Source organism: Pituophis catenifer, unplaced genomic scaffold, assembly GCF_029215685.1.
Source record: "Pituophis catenifer annectens isolate HBS135680 unplaced genomic scaffold, rPitCat1.0.hap2 SCAF_1, whole genome shotgun sequence".
Lineage (NCBI taxonomy): Eukaryota > Metazoa > Chordata > Lepidosauria > Squamata > Colubridae > Pituophis > Pituophis catenifer.
The window spans coordinates 107457028-107475374 of NW_027256881.1; the positions used below are offsets into that span (position 1 = coordinate 107457028).

At 36.5% G+C, this 18347-nt stretch overlaps 1 protein-coding gene across 1 annotated transcript in view; it reads right to left on the reverse strand.

Annotated features, from left to right (window-relative positions):
* Positions 1 to 1804: 1804 nt before the first annotated feature.
* The window catches only part of UFL1 (UFM1 specific ligase 1), a 32461-nt gene continuing 15918 nt past the window's right edge, over positions 1805 to 18347 (reverse strand). Inside the window, exons 9-19 of the mRNA XM_070932839.1 lie at positions 18070 to 18245; positions 16244 to 16423; positions 14996 to 15116; positions 13326 to 13448; positions 11918 to 12038; positions 9368 to 9531; positions 8201 to 8331; positions 7007 to 7087; positions 5475 to 5560; positions 4206 to 4386; positions 1805 to 2047 (exon numbers count right to left, since the gene is read on the reverse strand). Coding sequence (XP_070788940.1) covers positions 1829 to 2047; positions 4206 to 4386; positions 5475 to 5560; positions 7007 to 7087; positions 8201 to 8331; positions 9368 to 9531; positions 11918 to 12038; positions 13326 to 13448; positions 14996 to 15116; positions 16244 to 16423; positions 18070 to 18245 — 1583 coding nt within the window. The 3' untranslated portion in view covers positions 1805 to 1828. The remainder of the gene's footprint in view (positions 2048 to 4205; positions 4387 to 5474; positions 5561 to 7006; positions 7088 to 8200; positions 8332 to 9367; positions 9532 to 11917; positions 12039 to 13325; positions 13449 to 14995; positions 15117 to 16243; positions 16424 to 18069; positions 18246 to 18347) is intronic.

The window sequence follows — 18347 nt, forward strand, 5'->3', positions numbered from 1 at the left end:
AAGGAAGGAAGGAAAAAAGAAATCTCATTTTGAGACAAGTAATTCTGTTATGCTTTTATGACTAAACACTCTTCCCTTTGAATCCAGCTGTCACAATCCTATTTTGTGTCTTCATTTAAAGCCAGCAGATGCAAATTACGTTACAAATGCAGACAAGACATGAAGAAACAACATCAATTCTGGCATTATAAAACCTGCTAATATTGTAGTATCCAAAAAGCACTACCATATTACTGCATATAAACTGGGCCGGGGGGGGGGGGGGAATCAGGAATTACATGAGTGTCGATAAACCAAATGCTTACTACAGTGTTAAAGTCTGATGAAATTATACTGCTAACACAAATGGATAGAATGAAAGAACACAGCAGCACTTTGTACAAAAATAAGAATAAAATCCTCCAAGAATAGCATTAGGATGAAATAACTCACTCAACAACACTGAGAAATACAGAAACTGATGAAAGTGCAAGTGGTAAGTTTTCCTTCTGAAAGAAGATAAAATCCTATTATTATGGATATTACTGAAGAAGCATCTTGCAATAAGCAGCCATAGATCCTATTTAAGTCCCTTTACTATAAAAATATGGCACGCTAGCAAAAACATAAACTAGAATATATTGGCCTCCAAAGAATCTTAAAAAAAAATTGGTGAGCAAATTTTCTCCCCCCCCATAAGATCAAAATGATATATCTTTATATTTAATATAAATTTAATTTTATTTAATTTATAGTATTTAACCTTTTTCAGTAACTTTAAGAATACCAGACAATTTTGGCCACTCCCATTTTCTTCATAATAATATGGCTTTGACATTGCCACTGTAAGAGCTTATGCATATTATATTGTATTCTTCACCAAATAATCATGCGTGTTGAAAAAAAGTTACAGTGATGGCTGTTGAAAGACCAGGTTATTTTTTAAATCACAGCCCTGTCTTTTTATTTCTCTGATCCTTTCCAGTATCTAAAGCAAGATCAGAGCATGAATAAAAAGGAGACGCTGAAAGTTAATGTTGGAATTTAATGAGAAAAATCTATCCATGTGGTTGCTAAGGGCTGACACTGACTTCATGGCACAGAATCAATTAATTTTAGGGGGGTGGGGGATTGCTATTTCCCTCTTTCTCCAGTGGACAGTTCTGGAGAATAACATACTAGATCCAAAACACAGTCTTGTATGTTACCAAATGTTTCAGAATGATTCCATGTTCAGGCAAGTCATGGTTTTGCAAAAATACTAGATTTCCTAAGGGGGGAAAAAACCCTCTCTTGTACTGAATGTATGAAATTGTAGGTTGTCAAATTAAAAAGAATTTCCTAGACAGTGTTGTATAAAATCTGAAAGTTGGCATGACTCTATATAAAGCACTTTAATAATACTATTACTGATATAACTAATATATTTTATATTTAAAGATCATTGCTACAGGCAGCCAATCTCCAAAACCGAATATTAATTCTGTTTATAAACCTGCCTAATAATCACCTGATACAAGAATTATCAGCTGTATAAATAATACGGAAATCAATTGACCACTGACCAAAATGTAAATGATTTTTGTAAAAAAAAAAAATCTTGTTTATTTAACTGCCCACCTAGGAGCTCTTGTTGTTATTTTCCCTTTTTTCATAATTAATATTCAATGAATATTTCTTGACTAGACGCCCACATTGCTACTACATTATCAGCTTCTGGGTTTCATAATACAATACAGTTTTCCAAGCAAAGCTTCTAAAAGCCAAGGCTGTTTCAAGATCATTAGCAATGTTTTTCTCTAAGAAAATATTCTGACTCTTTGAGAAGCCTGAAGGAAGTTTATTAGTTTTAACATTCCTCCGTTACAGAAGATTTTCTGGACCTGAGAATAAGATCTTTGACAGAGCCAGACAGCTCCTGGAGTTCTTTCCAGATTGCTTCTGTGTTTTCTTCAGTGTTCAAGGTGCTCTCGACTGAATCATCATCACCTTGCCCAATCTTCTTGTTTTGACTGATCAGTTGCTTCACTACTAATCCCTGGTATTTGACAAGAAGAGAATGCTGATCCTAAAAAGAAATAAATTAGAATTCAAAGTGGCTTTTATGAAGGCCGTAAGGAGCCTGAGTGGCGTAGGAGGCTAATGCCTCCTAAGGCAGCATTTAACATCCAGCTGCCTGCAATTACTGCGAGTTCAATTCTCACCAGGCTCAAGGTCGACTCAGCCTTCCATCCTTTCTAAGGTGGGTAAATTGAGGACCCAGTTTGTGGGGGCAATAAGCTGACTTTGTATAAATATACCAAAGTATGAAGGCTATTGCTTAACGCATTGTAAGCCGCCCTGAGTCTCCGGAGAAGGGTGGCATATAAATCAAATTTAAAAAAAAAAGGCTAATTAGATGAAATGAAACAGACAAAAATAAACTCAAAAATCCAGAGAAACAGGACGGCTCAAAGGAAATGATAGATCGCAAGTTCCAATCTTGCCTTAAAGTATGGAAGACTTTGGGCCACTCACTTTCTCTCAGACAACCCACCTCAAGGGCTGTTTTTGTGGGGAAAATGAGAAGCGGGAGAATTAATGTATGCCTCCCCGAGATGCACAAAATGAAAGTGGAATAAAAATCTAACAAATTAATTAATGCTTTCTGAACAGGATGATAACATTGGGATCAAGGCAAAAGAGAAATGTGCAGTTTTGTACACTGTGCCATATTTTAGTTCTTTTATGAAGAATATGTCAGATCCAGAAATGTAACATAACAGCTGCATCAAAGGCCTAATTTGTTAACCCAGAGCTATTTGGGTTTCATTTCGTTGCAGACTTAAAATATTTTGCTAAAATGTGGTAATAGAAATGCAACCCATTACAAAGCAATTCTGTACATCCCCATAAAATTAAGGCCCATCAAATTCAATGGATCTTTTCCAATAAATGAGCATAGCAGTGCCCATGAGCAGTGCAATTTAAGGGCTAGACAGTATTGTATCCATTACCATATCCCAAGCTCCATTGGTTTCTAGTGATCAGATGAGAAATCCTGTATGTTTGTGGGAAAGGGTTTTTTAAATTATTATTATGCCAGGCTAGCATAGTTTATGGTACAAAATCAGACTCTTTGAAAGGTCCATGAGATTTTTGATCCAGTGGATCCAGTGAATAACTCTATTTCTCAATCACTGGAACTCTGTCATAGCAAAGTCTCTTTCCTTAGACCTCTCTACTTCATTTTAATTCTGCCAGTCCTTCAAAAATAGTGGTTTATAAGTCATTAAAAAAAATGGTTTAATGAATGTCAGTATGTTCTTTTCTTTTGCCCCCTCAACCCCTATTACAGATGCAGAATGAACACTTGTGAGAAGGCCCAGGATTCAAAGATTGCAAGTCAGACTATAAGAGTAATATTAACTATTGTGAGGCCAGGTTCAATATGGAGATTCAATTGCAAACTGCAGATGACCTTAGAGGGGAAGCAACCACAAAAATGTAGTACTGCTGAAGTGCAGACACAAAGCATCAAAGCTGATGGAATGAAAAGGCACTGGCTCAATTGTACACGTATGTTTGAAAAGACATGATGCTACAAAATAAGTTCAAAAAAGAAAAAGGCCTTCAATCCTAGGATGTGGGCTGCAGTGCTGCTTGTGAAAAGAGACCAATCAGAAAGGAAACAAGAAGTGTTGGAATGCAGACATAGTTTCTTCCAATGCCCCAGACCAGGGGTATCAAGCTCGCGGCCTGTGGGCCAGATGTGTCACATGCTGGCCACGCCCACCCCCGGTTTAGTGAAGGGGGAAAAAGTTGTGATATGTTACATAACAACGACGTGACAACATGAGCTTGACACCCCTGCCCTAGACTCTGGCAAACAGAGCGGTAGGGGCAGGTGTTTGAGGAGCTCTGCTTTAATAAACAATCTCTCAATTACTGGAAGAACCATTTAACATTCATTGGAAACATTAATGGCTGAGTTGTGGTTGCATAAAACTCATGAGCCTGCTGAATGAGATATGGTTTCCAACAAATTAACCCCCATACACCAGGACTGGGTATAATTTTCTTAACCCCCTCTGCTTTTTGATTAGGTAAAACCAGATGTGCCTTAGAGTCAAAAACATAACCAGGAGAGTTTGGTGCTGAGTCCCTCTTGTCAGTGAATGAAGTATATATGTCTATGAGTGGAACATAGGAATATAAAATAATCTCCTAGTTTTCAGTGAAAATACCTCTGGGATCCTTGTACTTAAGAAGGTAATTATCTGCGGCACACATCTTCCTGGTGCATGAAGCATAGAATGGGTTGAAAATTGAAACACCAAGACTGATGTCAGATGGAGAATTAGAGCTGGATCTTCTGTGACTTTCAGATGTTCAATCAGAGCTTGTCTATGCTGAAACAGGATTTGTCTAAGAAATTAAACAGAAAGAGTTAAGAAAGATTTTTTTTTATCAACTAAAGCATGTTGAGATTTACCACAATGTTCAGCACATTTACAAAATAATGTATTAAAAACCATAAAACTATTGGCCTTGGAGAAGCATTCTCTTGGGAGCCAATGTGCATATTAAATACTGCTAAATATTGCTCTATCAACCTGTATTTACCTACCAATAAAATTGAAAATATTTAAATTATATCTAATTTTATAGTTATATCTATACTATAACATTTAAATACAATAGCAGATAATAAACTTTTTAAGAATTTAACAGGCTTTCATTATATCAGTAATATAAAATAATTAAAATTCTCTACCCATAAAGTGTTTATAGACAATTCTGGCCTGATGAGCGAAGCTGAAAATCATGACTAGATTAATTTCCATTTGCACAGATCTTCCTTCCTTCCTTCCTTCCTTCCTTCCTTCCTTCCTTCCTTCCTTCCTTCCTTCCTTCCTTCCTTCCTTCCTTTCCTTCCTTCCTTCCTTCCTTCCTCTTTCTCTTTCTTTTTCTCTCTATCCCGCTCTCTCTCTCAATCTGATAGTTTTAATTTCATTTCCCCCCCACAATCTATGTTCTTAGTTAAAAAGCAAAAAACAAAACAAAACAAAAAATCCTTGCTTTTCTAGTACTGGCAGCATCAGTGAGCAAAATCCTTGCAATTTGGTCAGCTCATCTCCAAACCTCCTGGTCTGCTTGTGGGCTTTTTAAACAATTCCCTGGAAATTAGATGAATGCCTTTCAAAGTGGAAGTCTTTCCAGCTGGCATATCTAAATGTTACAGCCTTGACAACAATACAGAAGTAGGTTGCCATTGCCTTCTTCCGGTCTTGAATTTGAAGCTTTTTTCTCCTGTATCAGTTGACTTTCTTCAGACAGAACGTGACCAGCTAATCCCTGTGCTATCGACTAGTCTTAGTATTCACACGCCCCTTTCTAACTTATTGGCAAGGGTGATTTACACAGAACTTCAACCCTCAGGCTCATATGAATCACTATTATATCCTCACCACAACAAGGTGGTAATCTTCCATCACCCCCAAATTAACACTTACCTTTCTTTCTTCTTATCTCCCTTTTTCACCATAATATCACAAGCCTCTGCAGCAGCATCAAGACAAGAAACAAATTCTTCCAAAGTCTTTTAAAAAATAGAAACAAACTCATTATTACCAGTTCAGGTTCCAGCAATTTCTCTAACAAAAGTATTCTTTTCTAGGCATATAAAAAGAATAAATCAATGAATCACCAGAAAGGGGAAAAAGAGAGAGAAAATACTCTTCATCTATCAAAGCAAGGATGTTCACACAGAGGTATGTACCACAGATAGGACTGTATTAAGTCTAGGTGAGATATAGGATAACATTTGAGAGGTCAGATACAATGGTTTGATAACTTAAAAAGAAACAACTTAAATATAGGATTTTGGATAGATCCAGTTAATTGAAAAGTGATTCCATTCCTAAGTCTGATCATGTTGTGGCCCCGCCCTCTGAGCCTATCTCATCGGAGGAAGAAAGCTATGAACATGAGGGAGAGGAGTCAGCCAGGCCTCCCTCTCCAGGCCCCTCCCCTCTGGCACTGTCTCATGTGCCGGCCGAGGGAGAGGAGATTAGCCAGAAGCCAGGTGTCTCGGATGAGAGTGAAGAAGGAGAGCCGTCATTCCTGGATGCACGCCAACAAAGGCGTGATAAACGGTTGCAGCAGTTAAGGAGGCGTGCTAGGGATTAGAACTGAGTCACTGGACCACACCCCCGAGACTATATAAGAGAGGATGGTGGCTGGTAAAACTCCGTGACGAACAAAAACTAACTTTGGCTAGTCACTTGAACAACGTCTGAAGCTGCCGAAAGGGATATTGTTTTGCTGGACTATTTGCAATGCGTATGTAATTTTATGTTATCTGTTGCAGTAAAAGCTCTTGGTAGACGGTGCTTATATTGCTGCCAAGTTTGAGATAATGACCTGTGTGCGTGCCAAGTACTTTCTTAACCCTCGGCTGGCTGTGTTTGTGTGTGTGTGTGTAGACAGGGACAGATCAGATCACTGATTGTGAGGATATACCTTTCGTAGATGCTCTGCCATTTTCTCTTTACCCATTACATTTTTGTAAAAATAGTTCTATCACAATGAGTCGCTTAAGAAAAAAATTAAACACAATTCTTATATCAAGGTATGGAATACAATGAGATGGATCAAATGAAAACTATCCACATTTCATACAGATTTCATTCAAAAGCAAAACTACATTTTAAAACTAATCTGACATTTTCAACTGAGAAAAATGTAATTAATGTTTCCTATTCCTATTAGGAAGTTTTATAATTTTATAACTCTCTTCTTCCAAATAGACATGAAAATTAATTTTCTACCATTGGTGTCCCTACCTTCATCTCCATTTTGATTTCTATGCAGATAAAATGTCATTTCCCCCTAATCTGACTGGTAGTAACCTAATAGTGGTTGGGGAAGAGTGGTTCAGACTTAATATCTACATATTTCAAAATGTCATTAAGCTAATAAATAATTAACAACATCCTTCAACAAATTAATTACAAAATAAACTTGTAATTAACTTGGAACTTACCTTGCCATTCAGAGAAACATGGAGCTTTGTTAAAGGACCTCTCATCTCTTCAGATAATGTACTTAAAATTTTTTTCCTCATCTGTTTGAGTTTTAAGAAGAAAAGAACATGTTAAAGATAATGTGAGGTTTCAAGGTCTAATTTGTTTATTTCTGAAAATGCTTAAATATTTCACAAGTATCAATATATTCTAAAAACTGTTGTATGTGTATGTGTATGTGTATGTGTATGTGTATGTGTATGTGTATGTGTATGTGTGCGTGCACACACGCGTAATTTATTTTTCCTAAGCTACAGTATCTCTTCCTTATTTTTACAAATAAGGAAAGAATTGGATGATAATATCCTAAATAATTTTTTTTATTTATATGCTAGTCTGGGAAACAGACAGGAAATATTGAAAAGTTTAGTCTTAGCTATTTATCTGAGAGGAAGTAAGATACCTAACTCACAGCTACTTAATTCTAAATGATACAATACTTGGCTTAATTTTTTCTTGTTTAGTTTATTTCTACATATTTAAGATACACTTAAGTTTCAAACTGCAATTGGAACACAAGGTAACACAACAGATCCTTTTCAATGTGTCACTTGCTGATCCTACTACACAGGTTTCATCTTAATTGTACTGCTGCTAAGTTGTTTCCATGCACTGTTAAAGGTGATAGTTATTCCTACAAATTACTAAATGGTTTAAGATCAGGATATCTGAAATATCATCCATTTTTCTATAAACCTGCCTATTTTTTTGTTGTTCAGTCACTAAGTCATGTTCAATTCTTCGCGACACCATGGACCATAGCACACCAGCCCCCCCCCCCCCCCCCCCCGTCCACCACTGTCCTTACACTACCTGTGTGATGTTTTCAGTAATATGCTGGAAATATTATTTCCATTTTAATTATTGTAAAATGACTTCAAATGTATTTGCTTTAATCTTCTCTCTTAAAGGGTTCAGGTTCCCCCATGCCTGTTTTTCTTATTTTAGCTTTTTTGAAAATCAATTTAAGTTATAAGTTGTAAGTGTTAAATTTTGGTATGTTTTGGAAGATTCTGGAGGCCATAATCAAACACAGTGAAACGTGGTACCTGTCAAGATTTTAAAATTAACTGTAAATGGGCAGATTTCATGCACAGTTTGGGAAACCCATCATTCTTTAAACCAAGACACTACAGAAAATTGCATTGTTGTACCTCAATTGTAATGGTAGTGTAGTCATCAGCTGCCATCATTACATCAGCAGCAAGGAAGTTGAAAATAAGATTAGTGATATCTGTACAAACTGTCCTCAGCATGTGTTTGGCAATGTTATTTTGTGTCTCATCTGTAAAGTAAAATTTCTATTATTAAAATGCTAGTTTAAAATCAGCACATTACGTAAGAAATCTCCACAATCTAAGTTCAGCATAATATGCATATATGGGTTAAATGGCAAAATAGAAATCTCAAAAAATAAAAAAAAAACTTGCCATAGTTATCCCTTTTCTATCCAGTAAACTTTCTTTGGGTCACACTGTGAAACTCTGTGTCCAGCTGCTTTTATTACTAAAATGTGACATCAAAGACCATGAAAAGCTTGCTGGAAATGTCAAATATTTCAAACTAGGTCATCCTGCTTCCAGCAGACCAAAAAACAACCACCCATACTATGTAAATCACAAATTACAGAATCAATAAAGATCAACACACAAATAGTGTAGAGATGAAGCAGCAGAGAGAAGACCAGAAAAAACAATGAGCCAAAGCTGTAGCAGAAAATGGTCTAAGAAAATTGAAGGAGCAAGATCATCAACCAGCTGGAAATCAACAGTTAGAATCAAGAAAATGTGGTTCATATGAAACCGAGGTGAAATAAACCTGGAACAAAAAATGGAGGCACTTCAGCTACTGCACAGTAAACACTTAATACATACATACATACATACATACATACATACATACATACATACATACATACAACTGTTTTCTTGTTTCTTCTGATTAAATATTTTTTAAAAAAATCTGGATTGATCAGAATCAAGTAGCATCACATATACAATGCTGTATTATGATATGATTTAATTTCTTCTTAGAAAACCATAGGAACCCAACCACAAGTTTTATGAGTTCAAAATTATGTTTGAACCAAACCACTATAATTATCTTCAAAAAATTATTATCAAAATTATTTTTAAAGCAAACTGACTTATCAAGACGTGTAAACCCAGCCTTTGTAGTTACTCACTGTAACTATCTAAATTTTTCTAATCTATCTGTTGTTTAGCTCAACTGTATTCTTCCAGTTCTCCATAATCAATAATTCTCTGCTCTAACAACAAAATGCTTATTTATTATGTTGTTATGAAAACTCTTTATCTCACCGGTGAAATGTTTTGCTCCTTTTTCAAATAACCGGATATTGTTATACAAATTGGAAACTTCTTCCTGCAAATCCTTAATTGTCCTTTTTCTGCTAGCTCCAGAATAAGAAGTTGAGGACAAGAATACTGAACGCAACACTTCCTGATAGTTCTTTGTTAAGGGCCTAAAGGATAGGGGGAAACAGAATACAGGGTGACAATTAGCAGAAACCAACCATTGGTCCAAAAATGATAGACTGTCAAAACAAAACAGCCTGATCTTGAATCAGAGAACTGCTGATGTCAGGCTGACCTTCACATCTGTCAGTACAGAGGAGTGAATGGCTTCCAATAAAGATAGGAAAGGGAAGGACCCCATACTAGGTGGCAGAATGCCCAGGCACGAAAAAGAATTAGCCCTGCAGTACTTTGTGTCTTATTGGCCTTGTTAAAATTAATTTTTCCAGTGGGCATAATAGGCAGACGGAATGAACTTGAGGGATAGGAGGAAGAGTTGCTACCAAGACAATAAACAGATAAAAAACAACAATATTGAATATGGGGAAGAAATGTAACTTGAAAAAAGAAATATGAGACACGTTCTCACAAAGATAAAGGGAGGAGAAAATGCATTCAAGATTCTGTTACTATAATCATATAATAAAAGTAATATAGACCTGTATCAGTGATGGCTAACCTTTTCTGGACTGAGTGCCAAAAGCGCGTGCACGTGTACCCAAACCCCCAAGATGCAATGTGTGCGCGGCCCCCAGGCGCATATGTTCTGCCCTTCTGTGCATGCACCCCCTGCACATGCTCTATCCCCACGCATGCACGCATGGCCTCCACAAGCTGCCCCCCATGTGTGCACGCCCCCTGCATGCACCCTGTGCATGTGGTGTGGGCCCCCCACATGTGTCCCACTCCCGCGCATGCATGCGCCTCCCCACACGCCCTGCCCCTCGTGCATGCACGGCAGAGATCCAAAGACCAACTGGCCAGCGGGAGGTACGCGCGCATGTGCAGCAGAGCTAAACTGGGGCGACGGCTCGCGTGTCATCAGAGAGGGTGTTGTGTGCCACCTCTGGCACGCGTGCCGCAGGTTCGCTGTTATGGGCCTATATGATTTTGGTTTTCTAGGTTGGTCTATCCTGAAGGATTGATAGTGGGTGGGAAAACTCTGTGTGTGTGTGTGTGTGTGTGTGTGTGTGTGTGTGTGTGTTCATGGGGGTGGAGGGAAAATACAGAATACATGGCTCCATTTCCTTTGGTGTTAGACATTTTTATAGGCCACTTGATGCATCCTGTGCAATTCCTGGAATCAAAGATTAGCTGTTTCAGTGATACTTTTCTAATATCTATTTGAAGTTGCTGGATACTAATAGCAGCATTTACTTTTTTCTTGGGATATGCTGATTGATCAAACAATTTAAAAGTCAATAAAACAAGAGTCAAGAAAGAAGTTTCACTTTTTTAGGGGCATTAATGCTTAACAAAGCAGGAGCATTTTCACTCATCAGCTGGAGCTGCTTGAAGGAATGACCATTTGTGGAAGATTTCAGGTCAGGAACCATAAGGGAATCTAAGAAAGCACAGATTCTCTCCATTTTTGCACTGTGCAATTTCAACCAAGCTACAAGTTACAAGCTCTAGATAAAGCCAGATGATTACAAAACAATCAGAATACACTTGCAGATCAAACCAGAGACTATTTTTGGTCCATGGTGACTATATTTCTATTTCTATCCTTCTAACCAAGATAAGCATCTTCTTAGCTCTTATTATATTTACAAAGATTTCACAAACATTACTTATCTGTGACTTCAGAGAAAAATTAGTAACACTCAACTGCTGTCAAAGTGAGAACAAAATACCCTGTAGACATGTATGGGGAGTGATTCTATGCATCTATTGTACGTCTATGTGCATGTAGGAAAAATTATGAAAGTTGTAGGGATTTGTCAATGCACTGCATCTAATAGGATATCTTCAGATAGTTACTGGATAGTCCTAAAACAGGGTTGCCAAACTCACGTCATCATGGTGTAGTCACGTGACGTATTGCAATTTTCCTCCCTTTGCTAAACCAGGCATGGGTGTGGCCAGCATGTGACACATCTGGCCCGCGTGCCGCGAGTTTGACACCCCTGATCTAAGATAATATAAATTTCTATCTCTCTGGAAAGAACAAACATTACAATGATCCATACCTGAGTAATATTATAAACTGCCTGCAGCTGTAGTTTCATTTGTGAAAATACTGAAAAATGTTTCTGCCCTTTCAAGTTCTATGTATTCCTTACAAAATGGAATGATGGGTTTCTGCTTGGCCAGTTATGGGCAATATATCTAACTGCATCCATTTCTAACTGCATCCATGACAAAAATCCCATTGAGATTTCACAATGCAAACTCTCTCCATTCTTGCACTGTGAAATTGCTACCAAGTATATAAGGAATGGAATGTATGCCTCAATGCAGAATTTGTCACTTGCCCTCTGCTGCTCCTGTAGATGTCTGTGTACAAGAGATACAGATGAATATTTTCCCAAGTTAAATGATTGCAGCTACCTGATTAGATGACCCGCAAGTTCTGTGATGAGCTCTTCAGGACAGTCCCTTATGTGCTTTCTTAAAACATCCTCAATTTCTTCTTGCGACATAAAATGGATCTCAAGTTGCTTGCTCCTACCTGTTGTAATATGACAAACATTTCTAATTGACTTAACAGATCCTTATAGATAGAAGAAGCTATTAGATCTTTACAGTAAAAGCTAGTGCAAAATAAAGTCATCTTAATATCAAAGGTTATTCCACAATGCAGGAAAACATTCGGTGCTGAGCATTGCTCCAAAATTATTCTAAATGATGGATATGTTCATGCCACAAACCTAAGGTTTGTTTCTTATAAAGTTATGGTGATGAATTGAATTCAAAACACAGATAGGTGCATTATTTAAACAGTCTTGGCTGATCTTGAAAAGCTAAGCATGGCCAAACCTAGTTAATACTTAGTCTACAGATAATTTAGGAACTATAGTTATAGGTTGGACTATGAAACTGAGAAACATCCTGGAAGAATTCATAGCAAACCAGTTCTGAACAGATGCCACAGAAACTACATGGATGTGAATGTGAAGCCACCAGGAAACAGGTGACTCAAAATCTTTAATTATTTAATCCAGTAAAACAATCTATGAGAGAGCCTTAATAAAATGGATTTCCTACCTTGTTTAAATGACCCATTACTGCTACTTGGTGCAAATAATGTGCTCTGGTATTGGGGTTGGGCAAAGCATTTGATTAAGAGCCGTGATGGCACAGTACTGTAGACTACTACTGCTGGCTGCCGGCTGCCAGCAGTTCGACAGTTCAAATCTCACCAGACTCGAGGTTGATTCAGCCTTCCATCCTTCTGAGGTTGGTAAAATGAGGACCCAGATTTTGGGGGCAATATGCTGACTCTGTAAACCGCTTAGAGAGGGCTGCAAAGCATTGTGAAGCAGTATGTGAGTCTAAGTGCTATTGCTGTTGCTATTAAGGTGCTTCACAACATACAAAGCGTAAATGATTCACCTGTCCTTGAATTATTAAAGTAGCCCCTTCCTTCAAATGCTTTGCATAGCGCCACCACATAACAATCAGATGTAATTTTTTAAGGTAAAAAATAATTAAAATTTAAAGTAGCTAAAGAGTTGTATATTGGGATTTTTTGTTTTTGTTCATTTCTTTAGTATTTGAGACAGTATCTTTTCAGGAAGTGTCACTTTGACCTTAATTTACTTCAAGACACTTTTCAAAGAATTATCTATAAAAATCATCATCATATTTAACTCCTTAGTGGGGGTATGTTCATATACATACACATTTTTGTAGGCATGCATTTTATGATAAATTCAAGCATGTACAAATAAAATGAAACACAAAATAGACTTGGAAAACTACAAGAGGTGGCATAATCAAAGCAAGCACTACTTACTTGTGCTACTTGCTTGTGCCTCGTCATCACTATCGGCATCTTTTCTTGCCTTCTTTTTGGTTTTTTTAGTTTTGATTTCTCTAGCATTTCCACCACCACTATCTCTCACCCTTCCAGTGCCCTCTGGTGGAAAAACAATATAGTTACCATTGGTCATATGAATGAGTCAAGTCATATTCACGGAACACATTCATAGAACATCATCTATTTTCATAAGCATAATGAAATGGAACTGATATCCTTCTGAAAACAAACAGGGGAAAAATAGTAGTCCTGAATTTATAAACACATGCATGGAATTAGTAAAAAGCCACTGTGACATGATTGCATAATAATGAATTAAAGAGAACTAGGAGCACAATAGTTCAACATTTATTCTAATTTTTTAGAATATTGATGAATTCAATATTTTTTAGAATATTGATGAATGAAAATTATTCTAATTCTTCATCCATAAAATATATGTAGAACTGGTTGCAAAATGTAACTCCGATGTAAATCAGTTACTAGGAAAAAGAGAGCCAACATCTATAGCAAGACCTCAACCATACATTTGCTTAGGAATGAAAGAAAACACATTTCAATCTCCAACACTGGAATTAAAATAACACTGTTTTCCAAAAGAGGGGAAACGATTATTGTAGGTAATTTAAACAGAACAATGTCCTGTAGTATTTTTCATATAAAATGACCTCAATTAATCAGCCAAAACATTTTAGCTACAAGCTATATTCAAATGCTTTAGATGTATGCTCCACTAAATAGTTGTAATCAGAAAAATTACAGAGTGGCATCGTTATTGAGGGCTTAAATTGTTTATATTAAAACATTTTTACAAAGAAATGCTTGGATAAAGTGCATTCTTTAAAAAAATGTTTTGTGTTTGTTCCTCCATAGTTATTGTTATTGGAGAACAAAACCGTCTTTTAGCTAGCTATCCTGTGATAAATATCACTTAACAGAAGGGCCATCTATACACAAGTTTGCCTGATTTTCATGCAATCCACACTAATAAATTTTTTGTTATTTGTTCAATGGGACTTTCTTCTCTTTCCTCTCACCACAAGTTTCCGCTGCCTGCAATCCCTATTTCAGAAGTCTCACAAATTTTAAGAATGAGGGCTGAGAGAGGAATAAATGCTTTTGAAGGCAGGCCCCAGAAAAGCCAGAGGGCTTTAACTCTGAGTAAACACATACCATGCTATTATCTCCTCAGCAGCATCATGGAAAAACTACAAAGGGTCCTTGGTGCTCTCCGAGCTTGGTTGCTTTCTTGCAGACATTTCATTACCCAAACTATTACCTGACCTGCCTAAACTAGGTCACCATCCCAAATTTTAGCTAAAACCCAGTCTCCCTAGGGCAACAACAGAAGGGACACCACTGTTCCTCCCACTGGTCAGCTTCAAACAGGAAATTCAAAAGATAACAAGTCAACTACAACAGGCAAGATAGGTTCCAACCACATCAAAGAGAACAAAACACTTGAAACACTTCTGTCCAGGAAAAAAAATGGAACTTGTCCATATCTGAAACAAGACCATTCAATTTCCCGCTATGTCTTGAATAGAGTATCCAAAACTCAAAATTTCGACTGGAAGCCCAGATCGTCCGAGATGAGATGAGTACAAACTATTCTGGATACCCATGATTATGTCCCGCATCTTTACCTGTGGCTTTCTTCCTTCTTTCATCCTTTTTGTCTTTTCTGCTCAAAAATGTGTTTTCCATAAGAGCAGACTGTTTCAGGTCCTCTTCTGTGATTAAATGAACGGGGTCATTTTTCATTTCCTGAAATGAAGACCATATCCAAATATGTGTGTCATATTAGGAATTCCTGTGGGGTGTCAAGATTTTCAGTTATCTTCCCATCAGTTTAATATTAGCCTGAGACCCAAAGAAGTTTGGAGCAGTATGAGATCAATCAGGGAAAGTTCCAATTTATCTCATTTAAATTCTAGACCCAGAACTGAATACAGAATCTGTGATTCAATTGAAGCTAAACCTAGAAAAAATATATAATGTGGAAATGGTTTGGACATCTATGAGATCCTATGTGGGCCATCTGCAGTTCAAATATACCTTCCATGCCATAAAAACGGTAAGCTAAGCCATTGATGCACCTCTCTCCCCGTCAGGCAGCAGTTCTAGTTATAAATATGTATGTCTGTAGCCTTGTTCAGAGATAGGCAAATTTAAAAAAATGCTCAGGACAAGCCCTTCAGAAGACGTTTTGCAAATCATCTCTTTTAAACAGCTGTTCATTTGTCCGTTTGCATGTGCATGATCAGCCACTTTGCTTTGCGTTTCTGATTTTTTTAAAAAAACCCTGCCTATATATTTCTGCAGATACAGAAATCATTGTTTCCTCTCTGTTGTACTTGGTTTATCTGCAACATTGCCTCGAGTCCATCAGTTGAGACACCTTGGAAGAGATCCAGTGGCAAATTATTGTATCTTTGCATACCAGTAAAGAATAAACTGGGAAAGGCCAAAGCTTTGTAGCAATTAGCTAATAAATTTCCCAGAGCTATCTGGCTACCTTTAGAAAGATGATACTGAACTATATATTCTTTTCTCTATTAGAGAATGATTATTATATTTTGATGACAGATACAAGCTCAAATAATCTTTGTGGAAGTAACATATGTGTCAGATCCAAATTCATTACTATTATCTTGGACACTACATATTGCATTATGTCAGTTTTTGATAGGAAACATTTAATCTCACTATCTTTCACTCTAAATGGCTATTTTTCCTGCAGAGAAATGTTTACACCTCAATGCTTCACAAAATTGCTTACAGTATGTATGTCTTGGCTGTAATTTTGCTTAGGCTACTCTCTTAGAAATTATAAATTAGTCAAGCAATCTTCCCCAAGGATTGTTTTGAAATGTTACACACAGTAAACCAACCTTTTCAGCTTTCTGGTGCATAAGATCACTAAACAAATCAGCACAGCTGCTGATAAATTTCTCACTGACTACATTAGTGTCACCAAAGACCAAGGCTGAAGGTTGCTTATTGAAGGATCTCATCACTTGCTGAAGCAACATGCTGGCATCTTCTACAGATAATGAACTTGGAAGAAGAGGCTAGGATCATAAAACAAACACGGTCACATTCAAGCTTACATTTATTGGTTAATGAACCACCTAAACTTTTTTAAAAAATCAAGGAGGAAGCAAGCACTTCACAGTGTATGCAAAATATATTTAAATTTCAAAATACTACCGGTATGATAAAAGCTTCATACTTTTATCATAGTATTTTGAAATTTCTTTTTGCTTTTTGGTGCCATCCTCTTTATTTGATTGTTATAACATATATGCAGTCGTTTGTAAATTTGATATATGATAGTAAACCTGGCACAGAATTTATCAATGCAAATCTCAATTTCATAAAAGAAACTAACCTTATTCAAAACATTACATTTCCAACAACTGGTATAAAAATATTAACACGATGCTTGATAACATCATGGCATCATGTGATGGTTGTGAGAAATCCACATATACATCTGGATAAATCAGGTTTTACTGATCATACTGCAGAATTAAGCTAACTTTGATTGTTCTCTTGTATTATATCTATGGTAATTTGAATAGATATAAATTGTATGGAAGAATGCATAAAGAGAAACCACCAAGATTTTAACAGTGAGCACACTTGTAAAATAAATAAAGGAAAGGAAAGGAGCAAAGGAAAGACAAACTAGTATTAAAATGTAAGTTAAGATACTGTAACTCAAATATTATGTTCTGTAGAATTTGGTTGCAGGAAGTTGATTTCAAGCAATAATTCCTTTAGGATGAGGACAGGTATTGATATATGTCTAGTAAGTCTTGCTACAGGGAAGTGAAGAAATTACTACTGCAGCTCCATTCTAATAGCTCCAGACATACAGTAAAATTCAATAGTCATTTATAGCAGTAAAATGATTGTGTTTTTAGACAAAGTTCTGTAATAAACCAGATGAAATAGTTCAAGCAGGCATTAAAAACAGTGTAAGTTATAAATTACTATTGAGCATAAGTAAGGTACATTATTAATTTAGGAATCCTAATCTCATTCAGGTCTCTGTTTAACAATTGACTTTAATTTTACCTCTACATTCATTCAAAGACATTTAATATCAAGTACTTTCTAAAGGGATGATGAAATAGAAATCAGATGTCAGCCTTCAAAGAAATCTGATAGAATTTTAAAATATAGAATACGTTCTTCTTCCCAACTGAATCACGGAGCAATACAAAGTATGTCACTGATATTATATAGAAGGCTATATTAAGAAATAAATCTGTTCATTCAAGATTTGTAAGAAAATAGCACTTCAAACAGCATTACATTTTGTTGCCCAGGTTAAATATTGATTTGATATAATCTACTCTTTGAAAATTAACCTGTTAATTCTTTTCAAATTAGAATAAATGATTGTCGAATGATTTTCAACAGCCTCACAGGTTGTACTTCTAGAACTCACACTATTTCAATCTGTCACAATTAGATACACAATATTGTATTAAAGAACTACATACAAATACAGGTACAATACATCACATCTCATATTATGATTATAGCACTCTGAAGTACTCTGTAAGATTCAATTCAAGACTCTTTCTCAGCCCTTCCCACATATATTTGGGATTGAATGCAGGATTTTCTATAGACAACATATGTCACTAAAAACTAGATCTTATTTCTCAACAATAAAAGTAATCAAAAGTCAGAAAAAGCATACCATAATATCCACCCACAGACCAGAACTGATGGCTTCGTCCACAGATGCCTCCACTTGATCCAACATTTCACGACCAACACAAGATGCTTTCAGAAACAAAATTGGCAAAGACTTGTATCTTTTCTTTATGTAGCTCACAGGATCAGGGATGCCAAGTCTTGACAATGCATCGAATTCTACAAAATTATATAAGGTCTTTTACAATGACATACAAAGTATTAAGCATGGGGGGGGGAGAGAATATTTATTTCTCAGTGGATTCTAGACCCTTCTTTATA